At 45.8% G+C, this 26,031-nt stretch overlaps 4 protein-coding genes across 4 annotated transcripts; 3 read left to right on the top strand and 1 right to left on the bottom strand.

The window, feature by feature from the left end:
• On the top strand, positions 1 to 4,513 carry LOC4342081 (RNA pseudouridine synthase 2, chloroplastic-like). Its single transcript, NM_001421925.1, has 7 exons — positions 1 to 350; positions 1,109 to 1,252; positions 1,937 to 2,200; positions 2,360 to 2,559; positions 3,121 to 3,199; positions 3,481 to 3,656; positions 3,729 to 4,513. Exons 1-7 carry the CDS (start codon positions 21 to 23, stop codon positions 3,871 to 3,873), a joined length of 1,338 nt encoding a protein of 445 aa, NP_001408854.1. The 5' UTR covers positions 1 to 20; the 3' UTR covers positions 3,874 to 4,513.
• LOC9267113 (uncharacterized) lies at positions 4,452 to 5,885 on the bottom strand. Its single transcript, NM_001421926.1, has 2 exons — positions 5,769 to 5,885; positions 4,452 to 4,997 (listed from the first exon to the last, which is right to left on the bottom strand). The coding sequence occupies exon 2, from the start codon at positions 4,983 to 4,985 to the stop codon at positions 4,710 to 4,712; it is 276 nt and encodes a 91-aa protein (NP_001408855.1). The 5' UTR covers positions 4,986 to 4,997; positions 5,769 to 5,885; the 3' UTR covers positions 4,452 to 4,709.
• Positions 5,886 to 10,769: 4,884 nt separating this feature from the next.
• LOC4342080 (leucine-rich repeat receptor-like kinase protein FLORAL ORGAN NUMBER1) lies at positions 10,770 to 15,206 on the top strand. Its single transcript, NM_001421922.1, has 2 exons — positions 10,770 to 13,411; positions 14,612 to 15,206. The coding sequence occupies exons 1-2, from the start codon at positions 10,792 to 10,794 to the stop codon at positions 14,974 to 14,976; spliced, it is 2,985 nt and encodes a 994-aa protein (NP_001408851.1). The 5' UTR covers positions 10,770 to 10,791; the 3' UTR covers positions 14,977 to 15,206.
• Positions 15,207 to 17,148: 1,942 nt separating this feature from the next.
• LOC4342079 (protein EARLY-RESPONSIVE TO DEHYDRATION 7, chloroplastic) lies at positions 17,149 to 20,231 on the top strand. Its single transcript, NM_001421924.1, has 4 exons — positions 17,149 to 18,118; positions 18,559 to 18,725; positions 19,513 to 19,597; positions 19,794 to 20,231. The coding sequence occupies exons 1-4, from the start codon at positions 17,301 to 17,303 to the stop codon at positions 19,981 to 19,983; spliced, it is 1,260 nt and encodes a 419-aa protein (NP_001408853.1). The 5' UTR covers positions 17,149 to 17,300; the 3' UTR covers positions 19,984 to 20,231.
• Positions 20,232 to 26,031: the final 5,800 nt, after the last annotated feature.

The raw sequence follows: 26,031 nt of genomic DNA, 5'->3' as shown, positions 1-26,031 counted from the left end.
ACTTCCCCCTCCCATCTCCCATGGCAACCACGGCGGCGGCGTCGCCGCCGGCGATCGCGACCGCGCTCTCCGCCCTGCTGCGGCGACAGAGGAGGAGAAGCAGCCGTTGCGTGGGGGCATCGCACGCCAGATGCCTCGCCGCCGACGCGAATGCTGAGGCGGTGGCGCCGAGCCGGAGGGGAGGCCACGGTGGGACGCGCCTTGAGGAGGCCGTGCCGGCCGGCGAGGGGCGCTCGAGGATCGACGCGTGGATCTCCGCGAGGCTCGGGGGCGGAGGCGTCAGCCGCGCGCGTATCCAGGCGAGCATCCGCGCCGGCCTCGTCGTCGTCAATGGCCGTCCCGTCTCCAAGGTGACACGATTTCCCCGAAACCTCATTTGCTTCCAGTTAAGCTTTCATCTTTCTATTAGTTCAACAATAAGCGATGTCTTGAGCAAATTACAATTTATAGTTGCTAATTTGCTGTCTTAACTCAACCTAAGTTTGTGTTCTCATTCTGAAGACCGTACAGTAAAGATGTTTTTTAGAGCAAAGATCACTATATTGTTAGGTTAGTTACAAGTAAATTTCACTTTTGGCCATCTTTTCTTACCGATGTTTCGCTTTGGACCACTCTTTAACCGATATTTTCACATTGCGCCGTGTAATCTTTGCATTTGTTTCACTTTAGAGCACCTCGACTCTCTTCTCAAGCATATGAATGACCTTGAGTACGCCGGCTCCTGTTCGTCAATAAACTCGCTGAGCTGTATGTAGTCCATTTCTTTGACAATTGGCATACAACAAATTAGATGTAGATGGATAAAAGAGTTGAGGGTAGTCAAAAGTGCCACAAAGGTAAAATTATCCGGTCCAAAATAAAAACATTTGTTGAAGGATGGTCCAAAGCGAAACACCAGCAATTAAAGGTGGCCCAAAGTAAATTTCCTAGAGTTATTGTTCTCTATCTCCCGTAGAGTAAAGATTTGTACAGAACATGGCACAAATCTTTCCAATTGCAAATATCAGACCATGAAGTAGTAGCAGTTGTAACTACATGTCAATAACTATCTGTTTGGTTCTCATTGATAGTATTCTTAAGCCGATTTTCTATTCATTGCGAAATGTAGGTTTCACATATGGTAAAAGGTGGAGACATTGTCAGCTGCACGGTGTTGGAGCTGCAGCCACTGAGAGCAGAGCCAGAGGACATCCCACTGGACATTGTTTATGAGGATGACCATCTTCTCGTTGTGAACAAACCGGCTCATATGGTATGCGCCATTTTTTCTAACATTTGATTTTTGCCATATTTGCAGAATTTCAGTGATACTGGAGCAAGCTTTGGTTTCCTGGTTCTTATTTTCTCTGGATGCCAAAGCAACACTTGTCTGAATAGGTTTTTTAAAGACTCTAAAGGACATTAAACTCTTTCATTCTAATGAATTGCTCAGTCGAAATAAAACTGAGTGGAGCCACACCACCAAAAAAAACATTCAAAAGCACTGCCACAAGGGCTAGAGGTTGCACATTCTATCTCACCAATCACCATTTCTAAACAAAACAAGCCATTAAGGTGACAGCTTCTGCTAGTTTGTTGCTTGATGTCTTTGGCATTTTGTTTGCTTTGCTCCGAGCATCAATCAGAAGCTGTACTTTACACGACTCTGGAGCCCTCTAGTCTGCTTTCTTCTATGAGAAACAGTCTTACCATTCCAGCAATTGCAGGTCCCACAAGTCACAGCTGCAAATATTTAGAGTTGTATATTCTAGTCTTGTATATTTGCTGATAATATGCCTTTACAACCAATAAGAGATTTTTTTGGGGTTGCTCCTACATCCTGTCTTTCTTTATCGATGCATTTTCACTTTAATCCTTAAACTCTTGTTTTGAATTTTCAATTCATGGACGAAACAGTTGTTCCTGCATGGTGATATTTGTTTGTTGTGACTTTTAGGTTGTTCACCCAGCACCAGGAAATGCAAATGGCACCTTAGTCAATGCTATACTTCACCACTGCAAGATTTCAACATTTACCTGTTTAGCACGTAATTCAATTGATGATGAATGCCCTGATTCTTCAGATGATGATATTGATGTGTTTGACATCGATCAATTTACTACTGGCGAAGTAAGTTCAGAAGTCCGTGAAGCTCTTGTGCGTCCTGGTATCGTGCATAGGCTTGATAAGGGTACAAGTGGACTACTTGTTGTAGCCAAGGTACTGACTGGTTTGTTCTAACCCAAAACAGAACACTCTTTTCCTTTTGTAAACTAGCACATAATTTATGGAATTTCAAGGGTTACTGCATTGAATGTAGATTCTTTTATTGCTACCAAGTTAGCATTAAGACCTTTTGTACTCTCCCCTTGTTAACAGGATGAGCATTCTCATGCACAATTAGCAGAACAATTCAAGCTGCATACAATACGCAGAGTGTACATCAGTCTTACTTGTGGTGCACCGAATCCGAATTCTGGCAGGATTGAAGTTCCTATAGCTCGTGATCCTAACAACCGGATCCGTATGATTGCCACTCCTGGATCAGGCCATAGATATGCACGACATGCCGCTAGTAGGTGATTTATGCTTTTCACTTTTCCCTTTTAATTTGCTTGAATATAATTAATCTCAAGAACTGACTAAGCTAAATAGCTAACTAATCAAGCATCAAACTTTAGAAGTTATGCCACTAGGAGCAGTGTTATTTACGTGGAGATGTCTATTATGTTGAGCTGTGTATGGATTACAGGAAACATAAAGGTTCAACTTTTCTTTGCCCCACAGTTAATGCTAGGACTAAGGAATGATAAAGGGAAAATTGGGTCAAAACATTTCAAATATAGCAGATGTGTTAACTCCAGTCATAACCACCTGAATTTCGAAAAAGAAAAAGAAAAAAAAAAGAGAGGGGGTTCCTTGTATACACTAGCTTTACTGGTTACAGCCTGAATTTGAAAAAATATGAATTTCAACTGATCACAGAAATTAGGTTAGCACTTCATACTGGTAGGTGATTATATTTGTAGATATGGCGACAATCTTATTTTTATACAAGAGCTTGGCTTTTAAATAAAAATCTGTCAAGTAGCTATGTTAGTTCTTAGTAGATGGCCTTCTAATCTCAAGAGATTCTACAGGTATAAAGTAAGAGAGGTCTTTGCTGGTGGTGGATCAGCACTAGTAGAGTGGAGATTGGAGACAGGACGAACTCACCAGGTTATTAGACCCCCCACAATATCCCAGTTCTTTAAGAAAGGATGCACCAATCCTTAGTAAAATACTTTCATATTATTTTATTTTATTAAGAAAATTTGCATCTTGCATAGGTAGTGCTTGGTTACATATCTATTGTATGGCTTGAAATAGAGGTACAAAGGATTATGAGCAACAGTTGAAATTTGATCTATATATGCTATAGTACTCCTTAATATTGGAAAATTCTATTCAAGGATACCTTTTTTTATCTTATTGATGAACATGCAACTTTAAATTTTTAGATTCGAGCACATGCAAAGTACCTAGGGATTCCCCTTCTTGGGGATGAAACATACGGAGGTACCAAAAGCATGGCATTGTCACTTTTGAGACCCAGAACTCCTTCAAGATATCATTGTGATCTTTCAAATATGATATCAAAGATAGACAGGCCATGTCTCCATGCCGCGTTGCTTGGGTAGGTATTATCCCAAATGCATTTCGATTCATATTTTTCTGCCATTTGAGTGTGACATTGTTCCTTTTTCAGATTTAAGCATCCTCACTCAGGAAAGATCCTTGAATTCTCATGCCCCCCACCAGATGATTTTACTGAGGTACTCAATGAACTTCATCAGGTTACACTGGCAAGTAATGGTAATAGTGGTGGCGGTGTTGCCCGCATTTGTGATTAGTGCAAGGCAGAAATCCACGAAAATGTTGCCGAGGAAATGGTATGCCTGCCTTTTTATCTGACTTCTGCACTCTGATCAAGGGGCAAGACTGCAGATACAGAATTGGAACTGATTATAAAGCTAGCTTCCCTTGTTTCATACTCCGAAGGGAGGGGCCAAAATGTTCTTAATCAGTAGGTCCTTGTGCTCTCCATATCTTCAACGAGTGACCAGGACTACACCAAGATGATGAACAAGTTAAACTTAACAAGGAAGATGCTTTGAGGATTTTTTTTTCTTTTACAAGACCAAGAAACAGAGCTTTAGCACTCGGTGTACACCTGATGTAGGAAAAGAATGTGATTCCTAAAAGTATTCTAGCACAGTTCGCTCTGTTGAATGTACAGATAACTAAAAAACGCCAAAACAAATCTGCTGTGCGGAAGGAAGAATGTTATCTGCCCTTTTGCTTTCTTTAAACCTTACCTTTATATACTATAATTTCCTACTTGACTGAACGGCCAAATCAGGCCGTAAGTCTGTAACTCAGGCCTGTGTTGGTCGCTGGGCTCAGAATTTTGCTGAGGAGCTCGAACAAGTGATTGAATACTCATGATAGCATATGCAATTGCCAGAATTTCTTATGCTGCAGTTTACATGTACCCCTCAAGTTGATATATCTTACTCATACAAGTTAATGGGCAGATCTGCATCTAGCTGGAGAAATACAGTGTGTTCAGCCTTTGAGCAAACTATTGTACGAGCAGCTAATTTCTTACAAATTCTAAGCATCATGAATCCAACGATAGGACGATCACATCTTTTCCAGATCAACCTTTTCCATTACAATTGGATGATCACTTCTGCTTCTTAGGTTTCTTTGGTGGGTTCTTAGCAGGTGCGTCTCCTTCATCATCAGATAATCCCTCGATGGGTTCATCAGGGACATCAGCGGGAGCATTATGCTTGGTGATGTAGCCCTTCAGGATCTCCATGCTCTTCTCCTTCATAGCAGCCAGCTGCTCCGATAGAATACCGGACTCTGAACTGATTGCAAATGATTCTGTTCCAAGAACCAAGCTGGCTTTCACTCTTGAATCAAGACCTGCTGCAGCAGCTGTTTGGTCTTCCATCGACTCTTGAACCTGCCAACATAATTCGCAGCTGAATGTGAGAACAGGTTTTGCTGGAATTTGTATGTGTAATATAGATAGGGAAATCATCGCAACAATTGGAAGGTGTGAAACCAGCAGCAGTGGCAAAAGAAGGGTTGAACATAATTAAGTGCTTGAGAGCAGCAAGTACTAAGCATTTTGTGAAGATATGTAGAATCAGACGTTTCTATTTAAGATCCTAGTACAAGCAGACCATTGTCCATGGAATTTAAAAACACACGAGTTAAAGTTCTGATGTTTTGCAGCTACAGTTAAATGAGTTCTATCTTGCCTATCAGTTCTAGTGCAAAGAAGGTGATTGCCTTTCTTAGTTGTTCTTCTTACACACTTCTTGACAGGTAAAATGTCCGATAAAGATTCACCAAACTTGATCTAGAGTGATGCAGAGCTATGACCCATTGACCTCTCACATTACGACCAAATCTTCCCAAAAGAACACACTGTTGTTGCATTCTATACAGTTACACAGAAGCCTTAAGCTTGCACAAACAGGACAAGAGTAGTAAAATTCTTTGCAGAAGCTGCCGTTTGCCATAACCAAATCAAATCAACCAGAGGAACGAACCCTATACATCACAAGAAACAAATATTTTTTTCTTGCGATTTCACAAGAAACAATTGGGCACCACATGAATCAAAAAGGTTAGCTGCTCATACGCTAATTCATATTCGACCAACCAACCAAGTGCTGACCACCAAGATTAATTCTACCGAACCAGAGTAATAGGGAGAGTAGGATACCTTGAATCGTCGGGACGGCGGCGGCGACGCAGAGGAGAGGCGAACGAGACGAGCGCGCGGCGGCGGCGGCCGGCTTTGTGCTAGGGCACAGCTCGGTCTGTCTCTGCTTTGATTCTCGTGCTGGGCCGGCCCGTGTTTCGGCCCGCTAAGTGAATGGGCCTCACCTCATCTTGGTCATCGTCGTCATCGGCCATGGCGAATTGAGTTGGCGACAAGATGCAAAGCAAAAAAAAAGTTAAAAGAAGAGGGAGGAGTTGACATTGACAAGGAGCCCTCTTCTTCTTCTTCCTCTGCATCCTGCCTAACAATGAAATGCAGAGCAAAGCGAAGGATTCAGACAAGACTCGCATCGATTCTGTGTCACCCATGGAATCACTAGTACTAGTAGCTAGGCTTTCTTTCCATTCCATTCACCACCCCCAGGTCAGGTCAGGTCGGGCATGGATGGACGCCATTTTCTTGCGATTAAACATCTAACTTAGTGTGATTCTATTCCTCCACTAATTTAACCAGGCCGGCACCATGCATGATAAAAAGAATTTTAAAGCAACTGAAGGTTCGCTCGTGGTGAGATATCGAGCCTTTTCGTGTACTGGCTGCAGCTCTAGCTTTCTTGTCCTGTGGATCGATCTTGCACACACTGATTGACACTTGTAGGGGCTGGAGTAGCTAGAACATCTCCTAACACTGCTTGTTAAATGACAAAACACAAAAAAAGAGCAGGTTAATGGAATATATATGTTCTTGATGGTAAACTCTCTCTCTCTTTTCTCAGTTTCTGTTGTGAGATGCTGCTGTACGTGCAGCCAATCCTTATCATCAACCTACACCTCTCTACTCTCTACCACTGCCATTAGAACTACTGCTTTCTTTCTTTCTTTCTTTCCTCCACTGATCTGATTATTGAATGATTAATCATGCAGGTAAGTCTAGTTTAGTGGGCGGTAGCATTATGCTGTCGACCGTGTGTGGATGCCCTGACATGTCATGAAGCTGGACTTTGTGCTCTTCACTGATAATTGATTCCATAGTGAAGTGGAGTAGTAGTAGATTCTAATTACTTTTAGTTTGTTGTTTTCTCTTCGCTTTATCTCTGTATTAGTCCACTTTATTGTTGATACTACTGGTAGTAAACTCAAGTGTCAACGCCAACAAAATTGTAATGTTGGCAGACAGGTTAGGCAGCATCAGGTGCCAGCCAACAGAGACTAGCTACTAGTCGATATGTGCCTATTTTGTCATTAAGACTCGTCGCTGTTACTGCCGATGCCATAGACCAAAACGCCTTGAACAACAAGAGAGCTGAACAAGCTATTGCTTTTTTTGTAACAGGAATTTTGAAGGATTGGATTTTCAATAATATAAGATTTAATCTTTTGAAAAAAAATTCTTTACGTCTAGGATCTCTCTTTTGATTTATGTTTTCCTAAAATTCTAATTCTAATGTTTTCTCGCGTTCTATCCAAACAGTCGTTCATGTAGGTTTTTCGGTATTTTCTATCCATCGGATTTAAAAATGTCAAGACGCTCGAGGTCTACGTTTCGTTTCATGTTTTGAAAATACTGGGTTGCAAAAATATAAAAATTTACAACTGCACTTAGGGTGTGTTTAGTTCTTAAAAAAAAGTTGAAACTTTATAAAAAGTTATGAGTTTGAAAAAAAAATTAAAAGTTTATGTGTGTAGGAAAGTTTTTGATGTAATATGATGTGGTGGAAAGTTGAGAATACGGAAAAACTAAACACGGCCTTATATTGGAATAGGGGAGATATATAGTACTTCACTTGACTTGTCCAAAAGCATTCAAATGCCCAAGCAAATCTTCCAGCAGAGATCGAGCACCCTGACGAGTGATGAGCAGAGTGTACTGGAGAGGCTTTTGTGTGAGCTTCTTGCTTTGGCTTTACGCGAAGACTTGAGCATCAATCAGTTGATGGGCAGATGATAGACGACCAGAGGCAGGCGAGTAGCAGCAGCCGTAGCACAGCACAGCACAGCACAGCTGCTGCCTGTTAGCTGTAGCAGTAGCACACATGAACACTGGCTGCAGCTGCAGATGGTGCTGTACTACTACTAGTTCATGCTAAAATTAAAAGTTTGGTTAAAATTGAAATAATGTGATAAAAAAATTAAAAATTTATATGTGTAGAAAAATTTTAATATGATAGAAAAATTAAAAGTTTGAAGAAAAAATTTAGAACTAAACCAGGCCTTGCTCGGAAAGAAGACGACTTGATTAGCCTTGCTTCCCTTCCCTTTCTGCTGATGCTTGGAGTAGGCTACAGTTCCAGTGCCAGTGGCAAAGCAAACCATGCATTGAGTTCAGATATAAGGGCCCTTTGAATGGCACGATTGAAAAAACTTATGAACAGAAAAAAAAAACGTACAATTTTGATAGGAAAATAGAGGATCGTAAAACGCAGGAGGAAAAACACATCAATAATCGTTTGATTGAACTGCAAGAAAAACATAGGAATTGGATAAGAGAGATAGACTCAAAGAAAAGTTACCAAGAGGTTGAAGCTCTTGCTAAATTTTCTCCAAAATCTCTATAAAATTACTCATTCCATAGGAATTTTAAAGGATTGGATATGATTCAATCCTTTTGTTTTAAAGGGCTTCAAAGAAAATTTTCCTATAGAATTGAAATCCTCCAAAATTTCCATATTTTTCCTCATCTTAAATTGTGTCCTACTAGTACCTTTTCAATGGATCACAATCCAAACTTGTCCGGATATGTCCATTTCAATATGTGTGGAGTTGTAATTCAATACTACTCCAGGGAGTTGGATTACAGTTCTAGAAGAAAAAGAAAAGGAAAGCGGTTTCAGAATTGTTTTGGACAGCAGAAAATCGCCATTGACAGTGCAGTGCAGTGAGATGAGATCCGGATCACACGAGTTGCAGGGAGTTGTACGTAGTACCGTGTCAGTTAAGCTGGACCGCTGACGGATTGGTGCTGGTACGTTGCTGGCCGTTGGATGATCCACAAGCTAGACAAGCCACAACTTTTGTGGCAGGGCGACAGAAAGGCTTGCCAGTACCAAGAAGCACATTCAATTTTAAAAACTATTTTTCCTTTTAAAAACTGTAGTATGCATCTTTATAAAAAGATAACTACAGTAGCATATAAATTTATAAAAAGCTGTAATTTTTATTTCTCAGATAAGTTCATGCCTAAGTTACCAACCCAACCCAACAAATACCCAAGTCGTTGTAAAACAAGCCCACATGTCATCTACACGTAAGGGATAAAATTTTTTGCTATTAATGCAGTTTTGTGAAACACCTAGTTAAATTTGTACTCCATAGCAAAAGTTAGGGTTCCATTGAAACACGTGATTATAAAACACATAGAAACAGAAAAAAGAACACGTAAATACGATTGAATTGCTCGTGTAAAGTTCGTAGGATGGCATTGCGAACTCGCTTGCTAGGGGAGAGCCAATTCGCGCGCTTTTGAAGACAACAATCCATTCTTTTTAAACCTGTATATTTTAAGTAAAATTAGTGAAAAATAAGTCCTCCCACATTTCATTTTAATTCAAAAATGAACTAACCAACACCATATATTAGTGAAGGAGGAAGTATACTTTTAATTCTTTTGATCTGGTTATTATGGTTGCTCGATGAATTGGTTGTCTCGTTCCAACTCGAAGGAAAAAAGAAAACAGTTTAGAGTGAGTTGGTATTTTTTTTTCTATGGGTTGGATATGAAAATTTGGGGTGTGTTTAATTCACGTCAAAATTAGAAGTTTGGTTGAAATTAGAACGGTGTGACAGAAAAGTTAAAAGTTTATATGTGTAAGAAAGTTTTGATGTGATATAAAAGTTAGAAATTTTTTTTAAAAAGTTGGAAACTAAACCAGGTTTCCTACGATCGACTCCTGTAGTCGGTAATCCCCAGGATCTTCAATCCTTTTGTTTTTCCTCAAATTAAAAAAAAGACCCTGATAGTTTTGACCAAACAATTTCGGTTTAGCTAAAAATTTGCTCAAAATCAAACGAAAGTTTAATAAAGTTTGATTAAAATTGAAAGCTTATGTGTGTAGGAAAGTTTTGATGTGATGAAAAATTTGAAAGTCTGAAGAAAAAGTTGGAAACTAGACCCTATTTAGATGGGACTAAAACTTTTAAGTCCCTATAACATCGGATGTTTGGACACTAATTATAAATATTAAACGTAGACTATTAATAAAAACCATCCATAATCTTAGACTAATTCACGAGACGAATCTATTGAGCCTAATTAATCCATAGTTAGCCTATGTGATGCTACAGTAAACATTCTCTAATTATAGATTAATTAAGCTTAAAAAATTTGTCTCGCAAATTATCTTTCATTTTATGTAATTAGTTTTGTAAATAGTCTATATTTAACACTATGAATTAGTGTCTAAATACATAGACTGAAGTTAAATCCCTAGATCCAAACACCACCTAACCAAGGGCGAAGATGATCTCCGTGCTAGACTAATACTAAGCCAAGTTTAGATCCAAAGTTTTTCTTCAAACTTTCAACTTTTCCATCACATAAAAACTTACCTATATACATAAACTTTCAAATTTTTCATCACATTGTTTTAATTTCAACTAAACTTTTAATTTTGGTATGAACTATACACCCCTACTAGTTCAAACGTACTCCTGGTAAACAGCAGAAAGGCTAGTAGCCGCCCCTGGTGGCAGCAGCCCAGCAGCCCGCGATCAATCAATGGAGGAAGGGAAGAAGGGAAGGCTCTGTGTGTGTGTGTGTCTGCCACACACGTCTCCGGCCATCTCGTCCCGTCCCATCGTCTCCGCGCCCGGTCTGTCAGTCTCCGCCTCGTCGTCGTCGTCCTCTGGTATCTGTACATGCCGCATTGACCACGCCAACCTAACGCCGTCAGTGACTCCCACAGCTTCTGCTTCTGCTTCTGCTTCTGCTCCATTCCTTGCAGCCTGCAGGCCGCGCGCCCGCCTTCCTTTTATTCCCGCCACCACCCCGCCTCCTCCCCCTCCCCCTCTCACCATCGCATTTCACAATGCCTCCTACTCTCCTCCTCCTCCTCCTCCTCCTCCCACCCTCCCTCGCCTCCCCCGACCGCGACATCTACGCGCTCGCCAAGCTCAAGGCGGCGCTCGTCCCATCCCCCTCCGCCACCGCCCCACCGCCGCTCGCCGACTGGGACCCGGCCGCGACCTCCCCCGCGCACTGCACCTTCTCCGGCGTCACCTGCGACGGCCGCTCCCGCGTCGTCGCCATCAACCTCACCGCCCTCCCGCTCCACTCCGGCTACCTCCCGCCCGAGATCGCCCTCCTTGACTCCCTCGCCAACCTCACCATCGCCGCCTGCTGCCTCCCCGGCCACGTCCCCCTCGAGCTCCCCACCCTCCCCTCTCTCCGCCACCTCAACCTCTCCAACAACAACCTTTCCGGCCACTTCCCCGTCCCCGACTCCGGCGGTGGCGCCTCCCCCTACTTCCCCTCGCTCGAGCTCATCGACGCTTACAACAACAACCTCTCAGGGTTGCTTCCTCCCTTCTCCGCTTCACACGCTCGCCTCCGCTACCTCCACCTCGGCGGCAACTACTTCACCGGCGCAATCCCGGACAGCTATGGCGACCTCGCCGCGCTCGAGTACCTTGGACTCAACGGCAACACGCTCTCCGGCCATGTCCCCGTCTCCCTCTCCCGCCTCACCCGCCTCCGCGAGATGTACATCGGATACTACAACCAGTACGACGGCGGCGTCCCGCCGGAGTTCGGCGACCTCGGCGCGCTCCTCCGCCTCGACATGAGCAGCTGCAACCTCACCGGCCCCGTCCCGCCGGAGCTCGGCCGACTCCAGCGCCTCGACACGCTCTTCCTGCAGTGGAACCGCCTCTCCGGCGAGATACCGCCGCAGCTCGGCGATCTCAGCAGCCTCGCGTCGCTCGACCTCTCCGTCAACGACCTCGCCGGCGAGATCCCTCCCAGCCTCGCCAACCTCTCCAACCTCAAGCTCCTCAACCTCTTCCGGAACCACCTCCGCGGCAGCATACCGGACTTCGTCGCCGGCTTCGCGCAGCTCGAGGTGCTGCAGCTGTGGGACAACAACCTCACCGGCAACATCCCCGCCGGGCTCGGGAAGAACGGCCGCCTCAAGACGCTCGACCTGGCCACCAACCACCTCACCGGCCCCATCCCGGCGGACCTCTGCGCCGGCCGGCGGCTGGAGATGCTCGTGCTCATGGAGAACGGCCTGTTCGGCCCCATCCCGGACTCGCTCGGCGACTGCAAGACGCTCACGCGCGTCCGCCTCGCCAAGAACTTCTTGACCGGCCCGGTTCCCGCCGGGCTCTTCAACCTCCCGCAGGCCAACATGGTGGAGCTCACCGACAACCTGCTCACCGGCGAGCTCCCGGACGTGATCGGCGGCGACAAGATCGGCATGCTGCTGCTGGGGAACAATGGGATCGGTGGCCGCATCCCTCCGGCCATCGGCAACCTCCCGGCGCTGCAGACGCTGTCGCTGGAGTCCAACAACTTCTCCGGAGCGCTGCCACCGGAGATCGGCAATCTCAAGAACCTGTCCAGGCTCAACGTCAGCGGCAACGCGCTCACCGGCGCCATTCCAGACGAGCTCATCCGCTGCGCCTCCCTCGCCGCCGTCGACCTCAGCCGTAACGGCTTCTCCGGCGAGATACCGGAGAGCATCACGTCGCTCAAGATACTGTGCACGCTGAACGTGTCCAGGAACAGGCTCACCGGCGAGCTCCCGCCGGAGATGTCCAACATGACGAGCCTCACGACGCTCGACGTGTCGTACAACAGCCTCTCGGGCCCCGTGCCGATGCAGGGGCAGTTCTTGGTGTTCAACGAGAGCTCGTTCGTCGGCAACCCGGGGCTGTGCGGCGGCCCCGTGGCCGACGCGTGCCCTCCGTCCATGGCCGGCGGCGGCGGCGGCGCGGGGTCCCAGCTGCGGCTGCGGTGGGACTCGAAGAAGATGCTGGTGGCGCTGGTGGCGGCGTTCGCGGCGGTGGCGGTGGCGTTCCTGGGCGCGAGGAAGGGGTGCTCGGCGTGGCGGTCGGCGGCGCGGCGGCGGTCGGGGGCGTGGAAGATGACGGCGTTCCAGAAGCTGGAGTTCTCGGCGGAGGACGTGGTGGAGTGCGTGAAGGAGGACAACATCATCGGGAAGGGCGGCGCGGGGATCGTGTACCACGGCGTGACGCGCGGGGCGGAGCTGGCGATCAAGCGGTTGGTGGGGCGCGGCGGCGGCGAGCACGACCGGGGGTTCTCGGCGGAGGTGACGACGCTGGGGAGGATCAGGCACCGGAACATCGTGAGGCTGCTGGGGTTCGTGTCGAACAGGGAGACGAACCTGCTGCTGTACGAGTACATGCCGAATGGGTCGCTGGGGGAGATGCTCCATGGCGGGAAGGGGGGGCACCTCGGGTGGGAGGCGAGGGCGCGGGTGGCGGCGGAGGCGGCGTGCGGCCTCTGCTACCTCCACCATGACTGCGCCCCGAGGATCATCCACCGCGACGTCAAGTCCAACAACATCCTCCTCGACTCCGCCTTCGAGGCGCACGTCGCCGACTTCGGCCTCGCCAAGTTCCTCGGCGGCGCCACCTCCGAGTGCATGTCCGCCATTGCTGGCTCCTACGGCTACATCGCGCCAGGTAACCACCCAAAATAATTTCTCCATATTATTTTTAGCCTATTTCTTATTACTATTCTTTTTCAATGCGAACCACTACAGTACTGTAGTACTAAATTTACCGAAATGAATCTGTTTGAAAAATATTGAATTCCAAGACCCAACAAGTTTATCCTGATCCATGTGTTGAAAGAACAAACTTTTTTTTTCTGATCCATGTGTTGAATGAACAAACCTTTTCTGTTTAACCATGACAAGGAACAAACTTTATATCTGGACCATGACAAAGAACAAACTTTTAATGTGCTTAAAATAAATAATGGTTCTAACTATAACTAATATAATTGAAATGATCTGATACGATTATACGAAGTGTCATTGAAAAATTGTAAACTTTACGTAGAGGCAATAATAGAGGGGGCCCCTGCATGGAGATGCAGCCACGTTCCATCCACTGGAACTGCACTAGTACTGTACTGCAGCTTGTGCTTTCCTCTGAGCACAATCCTTGTTGCCTTGTGCACGGTCAACTGGGGAGAGGACAAATGTTACCTTTGGGCCAAAGTGTGAACTTTTTTTTTTCTGCAGACAGCAAACAAAAGTTACAGCTACAGTTCTTGCCGTTGCATGGCTGTAGCAGTGATTGTGATTAATGGTCAGTTCAGTTTTCTGCTCTGTTTCTTTGGATTCTACAGAAGCAGATCTTGCAGCCATATGTATGGTCAATGGCAGGCAAGGCAATTTGGCTACCTTTGGATTAATGGATAGTCTCCTGCCTTTGGAGTACTAGCATTCATATTGTGTCGTCTTGTTGCCTCGTGTGTGGCACACTGGCACTCTCTTGGATAATTGGAGGAGATACTGTTCTACTGTAGCTGTATCACGTTCGTATCTTGGCTGTATCTCCATGGTAGATCTGCTCCTTATTGACTTGTCAGTCCACTCTTAAATGGTGTTGTTGGTGAAGTACGTAGCTTCAGGATAACCTGTCTTTCAAACGATTCGAGTGTGATGCACTACCCTGAAAAATGAAAATTCTGTCTAGTGGCTGTGGTTACATTCAGTTATGCAAATGTGCAGCTCTAATGGCTGTAGTTACATTCAGTTATGCGCGTTGGGAAAGGATCGGTACACTAATATCTTTTTGATTGATAATCTAAAAATGGTATGTTAGGTATCATCTAACTGATTCATCAATCCTATGTACTATTTGTGTTTGCAGAGTACGCATACACGCTGCGAGTGGACGAGAAGAGCGACGTGTATAGCTTCGGTGTGGTGCTATTGGAGCTCATCACCGGACGCCGCCCCGTGGGCGGGTTCGGTGACGGCGTGGACATCGTGCACTGGGTCCGCAAGGTGACCGCCGAGCTGCCGGACAACTCCGACACGGCGGCCGTCCTCGCCGTGGCCGACCGCCGCCTGACGCCGGAGCCGGTGGCGCTGATGGTGAACCTGTACAAGGTGGCCATGGCGTGCGTGGAGGAGGCGAGCACGGCCCGGCCCACCATGCGCGAGGTCGTCCACATGCTCTCCAACCCAAACTCGGCCCAGCCCAATAGTGGTGACCTCCTCGTCACCTTCTGAACCCCAAACTTAACGGTATTGTTTGCTGTTAATGTGTGCGCTTAATTAGCGGCTAATTAATTTTGGCTTAGCTGGTACTTTTGCCGCGTGTGGTTGACGTGTACAATAACAGGCGGATTACTACTGCTTTTCTGCTATGCGTAATAGCTAAATGAATATGTGCATATTAGTAAAGTTGAAGTTGAAATGTCTTATCTCCGGGGCTAATGATCTGAACTAGCAGTTCTATTCGTTATTTCATTGTCATGTTTTTTTTTTCTGTCTATTTTTCCATATCTAGGATCGAAGAATTTGACGCTAAATATGAGATGGGAATCCTAAAAGGGGAACGAATTTAGGTATGATAGTGCGATATGTGTAAATCAGTATACGTATCCGTCAGTGCAGAATCGAATCCAAAGCATGCGAAAGAAAGAACACACAACACCTAACCTGCCTTTGAGCCTTTATTCTTCTTTTCATTACTCATCTTGGATTTGACTCAGGAGGATATATTCCTGAGTCACTGCATTTTGTTTGTTGCTCATGCAAGTAGATGGCACATATTCCTTGCATGCAGATGCAGGATAGATATGGTAGACCCTGCTTTGAGCATTGCATTGCTGAAAGGCCTTTGTTTTCTCAGATAGTTGCTTGTGAAAGTTGATTAGTGGATGTAGATATATGTAAAGCTGCAGGAATCAGAATATTAGAGAGTGTGAATAGGTGATGATGATGTGAAGTTGGGCTGGGCATCAACTACATCAGGGCAAGTAAAAGTCCTAGTGGATATCGGGCTGCGCCTTGTTCATTTCCCAGACAAAAAAATGGGCTTGAGCCCTAAGGGCATGTACAATGGTTATCAATAGTGGACTCTTAGTGTTGTTAATTAGGAATACTTGTTGACATGGAGGAAAGCGAAAGAGGATAGACAAAACATCGTTATTATGCATAACAACGGCTTAACAACGACTCTTAATCACTATAATATGGAAATATGGTTGCATGGGGGTAAAAAAAAAAGGAAAGAATATTAATGAACGGAATATTTTTGAGTTAATGATTAGAGCCTTTATCGTCTTAATTATTGTAAAGACATGGTCTCTAAATAATCATGTATTGTTCAAGAGACCATACTCGTCTCTACCATTGAATATGCCCTAAGCTTATCTCCTTAATCCCTTATAAATCCATCTAAGAATTCATGGAAAGTCTGAAGATTCAACAAATTCTATTAATTAAGCGGTAGACTTTGTTGGTTGAGCCTTAGGGCCTGTTTGGCACAGCTCCAGCTCCAGCTTCACCCCTTCTAGAGCTGGAGCTCAGCCAAACAGTTTCGGCTCCACCAAAACTGGGAGTGGAGCTGGGTGGAGCTCTCTCACAAAATGAACTAGAGTTGTGGAGCTGGGTTTAGACAGCTCCACAACTCCACTCCAGACTCAACTCCTGGAGTTAAATTTAGGAGTTGGAACTGTACCAAACAGGCCCTTACTATTTGTAAATTTTTAGCTCCGTCACTGTCAATAATCTGTTTCAAATTCAGTCTAAGATTCTAACAAATTGGTGGGCGACTGGCATGAGAATATGCAAAAAGCTAGATTTTCAGTCCTCCGGTTCTAAAGGGTAGCTTATTTTCTGAATTTGAACTATATGGAAGCTGAAAATTACATTAAAAAAGCTACTCCCTCCATATCAAAATATAGTAAATTTTGCTTGGATGGAACGTATTACTGTAAATCTAGACATGGTATATCCAGATTTATATTATTGGGATACATTCCATCCAACTAAAAGTTGTTACACGTAGTAATCATATTCCAAACGAAGCCTACTACTAGATCATTAACCAGATTACTTACCGCATTGGGCATGGATGGATTGGATGCTGTTGCTATGGCCGCGAGGTTGCTTACTCATGGAGGAAAGCTGCTGTGGATAGGACGGCCAATATGGGCCCACACGTCAGAAAGATAAATAGCGTAGCTTCTCGTCAGCTCCCTCCGCCGATATCGGCATCGGGTAGCGTGACCTCCTCGTGGGCCGGTTACTCTTCACCCAAAGCTACCCACCGACAGGTGGGTCCAGGAAAACATGGTCCACCAGTTAACACTTTCAACGGACCCCACAAGTCATTGACGAGAAGCATCGCCATAAATGGGAAAACTAACCACCCAATTAGTTAAACACAGCCATGCGGGACCCACCTCCCCCAAACCGCGTGGGTCCCACCGGGCTCCGTCGCCACGTACGCGGCCGGCTCTCCCTATACAAGCGCCACGTCGCCGGCGAGCCGCCGCCCCTCCACCGTCCCCGGCGGCGTATATTCCCCCCCGTGGCGCGCTCCCATGGCTTCCTACTGCTACTACGGCAACACCTCCAACCCTAACCCTAACCCTAACCCTAGCCCTGCTCCCTCCGCTCCGCCGCTCTACCCCACGCTCAGCATGGCCGATCTCGCGCCCGTCCAGATAGGCCCCTCCTCCCCCTCGTCGCCGATGTCCCCGGCGTCTCCGGCCACCCCCGTCGACGCCTACGCCAATGCCCCGCCACCGTCGGAGGACGTCCTGCTCCGGATCCCGGGGGCGCAGCTCCACCTCATCGACCGCCACCGCAGCTACCCGCTCGCCGCCGGCGACCTCTCGCTGCTCCGCATCCGCTCCGGCGACACCTCCCTCGCCGCCATCGCGCTCCTCCACCCCATCCAGTGGCCGCTCGCGCGCGACGTCGCCTCGGTGAAGCTCGACCCCTGCCACTATTCCTTCTCCCTCACCGTGCCGCCCTCCGCCGACGACCCCAACCCCGGCCCTCTCCATTACGGCCTCACGCTCTCCCACCCCGACCCGCGCCTCGATGGCATCCTCGCCACGTACACCAGCTTCTCCGTCCAGTCCGTGGTCGGCGGCGAGGCGTTGGCGAGCAAGGTTCGCGACGAGGTGGAGGCGGCGGCGTACTGGACGGCGGTGGCGCCCAATGTGGAGGAGTACGGCGGGAAGGTGGCAAATGCGATCGCGACGGGGGCCGGGCACCTGGCCAAGGGGATTCTGTGGTGCAGTGAACTGACGGTGGACAGGCTCCGGTGGGGAAACGAGGTCCTCAAGAGGAGGATGCAGCCCGGCGACGCCGACGCCGAGGTCAGCCCCGAGATGTTGAGGCGGATCAAAAGGTAGTAACTCTATCTCACATTTTAGTTGTAATTGTGATTTGAATTAACCGATGTCAACCAAATTTATCCAGTATGATTTGGGATTTAGTTATCAGGGCATGAATGCAGTTTCAGGCTTTCAGTTCTCCATGGTTCATTAGTTTACAACTTTACATTGCTAAAGTGTGATAGTATTACCATTTCTGTATGTCTATCCAAAAAGGATGATACAATGTGCCTTCATTGTGTTTCTCTTTTATTTAAAGATTTTTGCTGGGTTACAAAACCATTTAAATAAATAGGTATGCTCCCTGCTTATTATTATTGCCATCACACCGACATCATGTTAGATTTGGATGGTTTTAGTGTCTATGAGAATAGACGTTGCAGGGAGATATTGTGTTAAATCAAGCATTAACAATTTTCCGCTTCAAGGAATTCATGCTTGTGATTGTTGCCAGGGTCAAGATGGTGACAAAAATGTCTGAGAAAGTGGCAACTGGAATACTATCCGGAGTTGTAAAGGTTACTGGCTATTTTACAAACTCAATAGCTAACTCAAAAGCTGGCAAGAAGTTCTTTAATTTGTTACCTGGAGAGATTGTTCTTGCTTCGCTTGATGGATTCGGTATGATTCTTTAACTTTTCTATTGTATCTGGTTAGTGTTACATAATGGGTCTGCTTTGCATTATTGTTTTTTTTAATGGTATAATGAGTGTTGATATGTTTGCTTTATTCAGACATGAAACCTGGTTTCATAATTTAATAAATTTATGTTATTCTTAAACTCACCTAGACAACACCTGTGTCATGACTCATGAGCAGATTTTTTTTCTGTTTCTAATTTGAATATCCCTGTGGGTTGCATTATATAAGTCATAATTATCTGACGTAGGTAAGGCTTTGCTTGGGTTTTTTGGTCGCATATATCCTGTGAATTTGCATAACTTGATGGATACAAATTTTTGCCAAATCTGAAGTTAGCATAAGAAGCATGTACTCTGGTGACTTAAATTTGGAATGAAATACAATTCTTTTTCTTGGCTCTCCATTTCCTCTGTTTAATTTGGCATGCTCCTTCTGGATCAGCTCATATTAAATCAGCTGCTGCCACTTTGTACTTCCAACCACTGATTATGCTATTTTTCATTTCTGATGCTGGTTGACCTTAGCTCAACATGTTAGATACATTTAGGGACATATTCTGTTTGCCGCCATGCTTTCCGATGAAATAGTACTTTATATCTCTTATGCGATATATCTACTTCAGTATAACAGTTAACAAAATATACAGATTTACCCGAACACATTCTTTGAAGCAGTAATTTCTTATGGTAATTTGGCTCGTTGGAGCTAATCACTTTGGATTATGGTAACATTGTCTTTCTTACATATCGTTAATTCATGCCAACAGGGAAGATTTGCGACGCAGTCGAAGTGGCTGGAACGAATGTTCTGTCCACATCATCAACTGTGACTACCGGTCTTGTATCCCACAAGTACGAGTTATTCTCCTTTCCACTCATTTCTCCTCTCTTTATATGTAGATTTCTACTACTTCTTACGTGTCCTACATCCATATCTGAAGCACATCATATGCACATCCTTTTTCTCTAATTCTTCCTTATGTAGTGGAATTGATCAAATGATCAATAGAGATTCTTCTTAAGCTCTTACATTGGGTCTGCTCTGCAGATATGGGGAGAAAGCCGCGGCTGCGACCAATGAAGGGATGGATGCAGCAGGCCACGCAATCGGGACAGCATGGGCAGTGTTCAAGATTCGGCAGGCCTTGAACCCGAAGAGCGTCCTAAAGCCAACCTCACTCGCCAAGTCTACCATCAAAGCAGCAGCTGCTGACTATCGTGCAAAGCAAAAGAAATAGTTCGTCCTCAACGATCAACCCAGTGTTGGAACGTTCCTGACTAATAGAAGCTCTGCCCCAATCCATCCCAGCTAGTTTTTGCAGATGTCTTCTCTTGTTTTCTTTTTTTCACGAGTCATGGGTGTGCTGCACTACTGCTACTGTTGCTTGTAATATATGTGCTGAAAAACCAAAAGCAACTCCTGAACGCTGATGATGTACTACCACTTTTGTGCTGAATGATGCAATGTACGGAAATCTGTGGTGTTGCAAAATTTGTTTCTGCGTCCTGAGGTGGAGTAAATCTTTCAGAGCTGTCTGCTACTCTGCTGTGCTTGCTTTGTTTGGTTATATAGATTGTGATGGTTAATATAGGCTATTAGTTCTTTTTTCCTTGACGACAATCGTGTGCTCTTATGCAGATACGCAATACTAGCCCCATGATTGGGGTTTAGGTGGTTGTCTTGGCTATCGTATTGAAGAAAGATTAACAAAAAAAAAAAACAAACAGTTCGATTGAAAAACAGAAAAGGTAGGAGAAAGGCAAGACAAAGAGTTCAATTGAAACACAAATAGAAAAGTAGGAGAAAGGTAAAGCAAAGAGTTCAGTCGAAAAACAGAGGAAGAACAAAGGCATTTTTTTTTCAGAACAAAGGGTTCAATCGAAAAACAGAGAAAGTTGAATAGAAAAACAGAAGAAGAAAGGCAATTTTTCCAGGGGTGGACATTTCTTCCCTTTTCCACATCAAGCCATTAATCTCTCTTTCCATTACCATTCATTTTTCCACATCAAGCCATTAATAACAGGTACAATAACTAGCGATAAACCTGCCACATCAACTTTTACAGTGAGTTGGAGGTGAGAGAGTATATCACCGGGCGACTATTTAAGCGCTACCTGCACTCGCGCTCCAACACAGACATGAGCAATTCAACCAATTAACTTCCATGCACTGCAACTTGTGTCAGGAGAGAGAGTACGGAACAAGGAGAAAAACAATAGTTTAACTAACAATGCATTTGCATTGATTAAACAATGATTTTTGCTAATATGAAAATTTTTGGAGTAAGCGGTGGGTTGTACTACTAGACTTGCTATAATCTCTCTTTCCATTACCATGGCGGGCTCTTGACGAGGAATTTTTTTTATTTATAATTTTTTTTATTAAAAGTTTTACAAAAATAATTTTCCATTTTGAAAATTGACGGAAATAGTCGCCTACCGCCAAATCGCCCTCCCAGAGGGCGGCGAAAATGACGTGGCAGACGGCCGTTCGCTCTCGGGCGACAGCCGTCAACGAAATTTGCAGGCGGCCCCCTTGCCGCCCTCCGCGAGGGCGATTTTCTACTGTGCGGGGGGCCGCCTGCAAATGGGCGGCGAGGGGGGGCATGGAATTTTGCAGGCGGCCCCCTTGCCGCCCTCCGCTAGGGCGATTTTGCACTGTGCGGGGGGCCGCCTGCAAATGGGCGGCGAGGGGGCATGGAATTTTGCAGGCGGCCCCCTTGCCGCCCTGGGGGAGGGCGATTTTTGCCTCCCCCCTATAAAGCCCAGCCCCTCCCCTGTGAAATTTCATTATATTCACTAAAAATCCAAAAAAACGAAAGAGAGAGAGGGGAGGGCAGCAGAAGGGGAGCGGCGAAGCCCTGCTGGTTCGCTCACTTCATCACAGGTATGCTCCCATACATCTTTTGCATTTGTACTAATATATTACGTTTGAGTACATATGTTGCGTTTTAGTTTTAGTTCCATATATTTTAGCAGATCTGTAGCACACAGCACATATGTGTAGATCCAGAGCATAGAATATAATAGTATGAATTGAGACATAGACAATAGTGTTAATTGTAAGATGTAGTTTAGTTTGATCTGGAGAATGTAACCTACTTTTAGAAATTTAGAGAACAATATTGTAGAGAATGTAACTTAGGGCGTAGTACAGAAATGCGAGGTTAACGCAGTTATTGTTTTCATCAGGCACAATGTCAAGTAAGGTCACATTTCAGATAGTTCACGGTGAAGGAAATATTAGATTTGGTCCAGATGGTGTTGATCTGTCAGATTTTGTAATGACATCTAAGGGCATCGATAGGCCTGCGGAGAGAACATTTGAGTCAATTTATAGTTGGTTGTTGAGAGGATTTAGAATAGACCAAGAAGTCTACACAATGTCAGTATCTGTTGTAGTGAGTCGTGCAATAGAAGGTTATTTTTGGGAACTAATGCCGATGGACAGCACTGCTGCTTGGAGACGGTATGTGGAAATGGCTTTTGAACGGTCATGGCCCCTCGTTATATTTGTGTCGGTACAAGAGAAAGATACAAATGTTTCAATGCAAACCGAAGATGTGGAGGGTCCTAGCAATGCAGGGGATGTTGTTGGACCATCGATGCAAAATGAGGAAAATCAACCAAGGGAGGAGCAGGCCATGGGCATGGCGGATGAGGGGGAGAGAGTCGGTATAATTGTTGATGAAATGGAGAGGGAAGATTCGGATAATGAGCAAGCGGAGGACGACGCATCATCCGATGAGGAAGGTGATGTAATGGCCACTGATTGGGCAAATGAGGACTTCTCTGGTCTTGTTATATCAGAGGGTGATCATGTACCCTGGGAGTATAAGGAGAACGAGGTAATTGAGGGTGCAAGGTATGCTCATAAGGATGAGATGAAGGAGGCGGTGAAGCATTGGGCAGTTTCATTGCAGAGAGAGTTTAGGGTGGTCAAGTCAACAAATTATGTGTATGAAGTGAGGTGCATGAAGGAAGAATGTCCGTGGCGTGTCCATGCATATAAGGGTAAATGGAATGATTATTGGAAAGTTAGCATTGTGACCGAGCACAAGTGCTACTTACAAGGGGTGGAGAAGTATCACCGAAACATCACTTCAGCTTTTGTGGCAAGTGAGATGTACAGCAGTGTTGTTGGTAACATTGGCTTTGAACCAAAATCAATTATTAGGCACATCGAGAACAAATTCAAGTACACCATAAGCTATGCAAAGGCCTGGAGAGCCAAACAAAAGATCATTGAGATGAGGTATGGCACATTTGAAGCTTCTTATGATAATTTGCCTCGTTTGTTAGCCACCATTGCCCAGAGGAATAATAATACTTACTATGACCTACATACATTTACATCGGTTGAAGATCGAACAAAGAGTGTGCTGCAAAGAGCCTTTTTCTCATTGGGTGCTTGCATCAATGCTTTTGTGCATTGTCGACCTGTTCTATGCATAGATGGAACTTTTATGACAGGTAAATACCGAGGTCAGATATTGACAGCAATTGGGTGTGATGGGAACAACCAGGTTCTACCTATGGCTTTCGCATTTGTAGAGAGTGAGAACACTGAAAGCTGGTACTGGTTCCTAGAGAGAGTGCACATTGCAGTGGTGCGTATGAGGCCCAACGTTTGCCTTATACATGATCGTCATGCGGGTATGTTGCGGGCTATTGACTACTTGCAGAACGGTTGGGATGAGAAGGGACTTCCAGCTAAGTGGCCTGATGTTCGGAGTCGGTGGTGCATGCGTCACATGGGTGCAAATTTCTACAAGCAATTCAAGAACAAGCATCTTATGGATCTCTTTAAGAGGCTCTGTGCACAGAACCAAGAGAAGAAATTTAATGAGTTGTGGGACAAGTTGGATGAGTTGACAACGAAGCAAACAGATGAGCAATCTCGCAGACCACAAGTTGAAGGTGACGAGCCTCCCATACCTCTTGGTGCATTACATGATGACCCACCAACAATGAGAAGGAGGTCAGGGTCGGCCATCAGAAATTTCTCTCAGTGGATTGAGAATGAGCCTAAGGAGAAGTGGGCTCTATTGTTCGACACCGATGGATCTCGGTATGGCATAATGACAACCAATTTGGCAGAGGTGTACAACTGGGTAATGCGAGGAGTTCGGGTACTTCCATTGGTTGCTATTGTTGAATTCATCCTTCACGGCACGCAAGCCTACTTTAGGGATCGATACAAGAAAATTGGTCCGTCCATGGCCGATAACAACATAGTGTTTGGCAACGTAGTGACAAAGTACATGGAAGATAAAATCAAAAAGGCACGGAGACATAGAGTTGTTGCTCAAGGCACACAAGTGCATCGGTATGAAATAATGTGTGTTGATAGGAGCAGGCGTGGTATCTATCGCAAGCAAGCCGTGCAGGAATGTGTCTTGAAGGCGGATGGTGGATGTACCTGCAGTTGTATGAAGCCGAAGCTTCATCACCTTCCTTGCTCACACGTTCTTGCTGCTGCCGGTGATTGTGGCATATCTCCCAATGTGTACGTCTCAAATTATTTCAGGAAAGAAGCAATCTTTCATACATGGAGTGAGGAGATATATGGGTTCGGGATCTCAGGATCTTACACAACGCTGAGTGCCCAAGTTTTTTATATTCCAGATCCATCTAAGTTAAGGGTGAAAAAGGGTCGACGCCAAACTAGACGCATCAGAAATGATATGGATGAGTCAGAAGCAGGTGGGAGGACTTTACGCTGCAGCAAGTGTGATCTGCGCGGCCATACTTACAAGAAATGCCCGAAGAATGCAGAAGTTCCAAGCGGCGCAGATGCTAGTCCATCTGGACAGGCAAGTGATGGTAGGCGACCACCTGGTGAAGGAACAACAAGCAGGCGCGCAAGGCCAAGGCGTCGTCGCGCAGCAGGCGATTCCATGGTGTAACAATGCTTTCGATTTAGGAAATAAAATGATGTAATGAGTGTTCGGACTAAATACTTCTATCGTGTAATTACAATTCAATCTTGTTGTAATGAGTACCTCCGACTATTGTTGTACTAGTAGTATTGCGAACTATTCGGTGTTGTATCATAATGTTATCGTGATGAGTGTTCGGACTAAACACTTTTGTTTGTTTGTACTCTTGTTTAATATGTGTTAGTAATTCGCTTATGAACATTTATTACTTATGTTGAACTAATTATTTATATGTTTCTGATCAACCTATTTGATGCAGGTATGGCGTACGACACACCGGCGCTGTTGAACCGTGGGATTGACAGGAACCACCGCTCGTTCCTGTCAGCAGTCGAGGGTGCACAGCTCGGCACCTTCCGTCCACGCACGTCGCGCGAGTGGTTGCGTGTCGACCCCCGTCACGTTCCTTGGTACGCGTATGTTCACATTTGAACTCAACTTTGCTTTGTTTTGCACTTATGTTTGAAGTTTGCTCTATACAGGTTGCGTGCGGCAGGCCTTCTACCACTTTGTAGGCTTGTTGAGGCGGCGGCGGACGACCGTGACCCAGCGAAGCGGTGGGATGCAGACCGGTCACTCCTTGCCGCTCTTGTAGACCGCTGGAGACCTGAGACGCACACGTTCCACCTTCCCTGTGGGGAGATGGCTCCGACACTGCAGGACGTGTCGTACCTGCTCGGGCTACCGCTGGCGGGAGCACCAGTTGGTCCCGTCGACGGTGTTTTTGGGTGGAAGGAGGATATCACTGCGCGCTTCGAGCAGGTGATGCGCCTTCCACACCTAGGACCGACCACCACCCTTCCTCCGTACTCTACAGTCGGGCCTAGCAAGGCTTGGTTGCTCCAGTTCACTGTAAGTAAATAAGTTGTTATTATCATACATGCTTATTTGCGACCGGATGAGTGTTTTGTACTAACATTTCATTCTTAACTGTAGGCGGACCTTCTGCACCCTGACGCTGATGATTACTCGGTCCGACGCTCCCTTGAGGCGTACCTGTTGTGGTTGTTCGGGTGGGTGATGTTCACTAGCACCCACGGGCACGCTGTGGACTTCCGGCTGGTCCACTACGCACGGTCCATCGCGGATGCTCAGCCACAGGACGTGCCGCAGTGGAGCTGGGGTTCTGCCGTGCTAGCAGCCACGTACCGTGCCCTCTGTGAGGCGTGCACGAAGACTGACGCGGGAGCGATCATCGCTGGCTGTCCTATGTTGCTTCAGCTTTGGGCAGCCGAGAGGTTTGCCATAGGGCGACCAGTGGTGGACAGCGCACCCTACGGGGTTGGTCGCAGCGCGCAGTGGCCAGAGGACGGTCCCACGATGGGGACTTACTGGTGTCGACGT

This window comes from Oryza sativa, chromosome 6 (assembly GCF_034140825.1).
Source record: "Oryza sativa Japonica Group chromosome 6, ASM3414082v1".
NCBI classification, from domain to species: Eukaryota; Viridiplantae; Streptophyta; class Magnoliopsida; order Poales; family Poaceae; genus Oryza; species Oryza sativa.
Note: the sequence above shows the minus strand (reverse complement) of the source record. Positions and strands in the feature narration are given on the sequence as shown.

What these genes read in the sequence shown, in the direction of transcription:
- LOC9267113 (NM_001421926.1), bottom strand. Translation starts at nt 4,985, where the DNA reads ATGGAAGACCAAACAGCTGCTGCAGCAGGTCTTGATTCAAGAGTGAAA.
- LOC4342081 (NM_001421925.1), top strand. Translation starts at nt 21, where the DNA reads ATGGCAACCACGGCGGCGGCGTCGCCGCCGGCGATCGCGACCGCGCTC. An exon ending in ATGGCCGTCCCGTCTCCAAG is followed by an intron (nt 351 to 1,108) that starts GTGACACGATTT and finishes TGCGAAATGTAG; the next exon opens with GTTTCACATATGGTAAAAGG. An exon ending in CTCCATGCCGCGTTGCTTGG is followed by an intron (nt 3,657 to 3,728) that starts GTAGGTATTATC and finishes TTCCTTTTTCAG; the next exon opens with ATTTAAGCATCCTCACTCAG.
- LOC4342080 (NM_001421922.1), top strand. Translation starts at nt 10,792, where the DNA reads ATGCCTCCTACTCTCCTCCTCCTCCTCCTCCTCCTCCCACCCTCCCTC. An exon ending in CTACGGCTACATCGCGCCAG is followed by an intron (nt 13,412 to 14,611) that starts GTAACCACCCAA and finishes TTGTGTTTGCAG; the next exon opens with AGTACGCATACACGCTGCGA.
- LOC4342079 (NM_001421924.1), top strand. Translation starts at nt 17,301, where the DNA reads ATGGCTTCCTACTGCTACTACGGCAACACCTCCAACCCTAACCCTAAC. An exon ending in TGCTTCGCTTGATGGATTCG is followed by an intron (nt 18,726 to 19,512) that starts GTATGATTCTTT and finishes TCATGCCAACAG; the next exon opens with GGAAGATTTGCGACGCAGTC. An exon ending in ACCGGTCTTGTATCCCACAA is followed by an intron (nt 19,598 to 19,793) that starts GTACGAGTTATT and finishes TCTGCTCTGCAG; the next exon opens with ATATGGGGAGAAAGCCGCGG.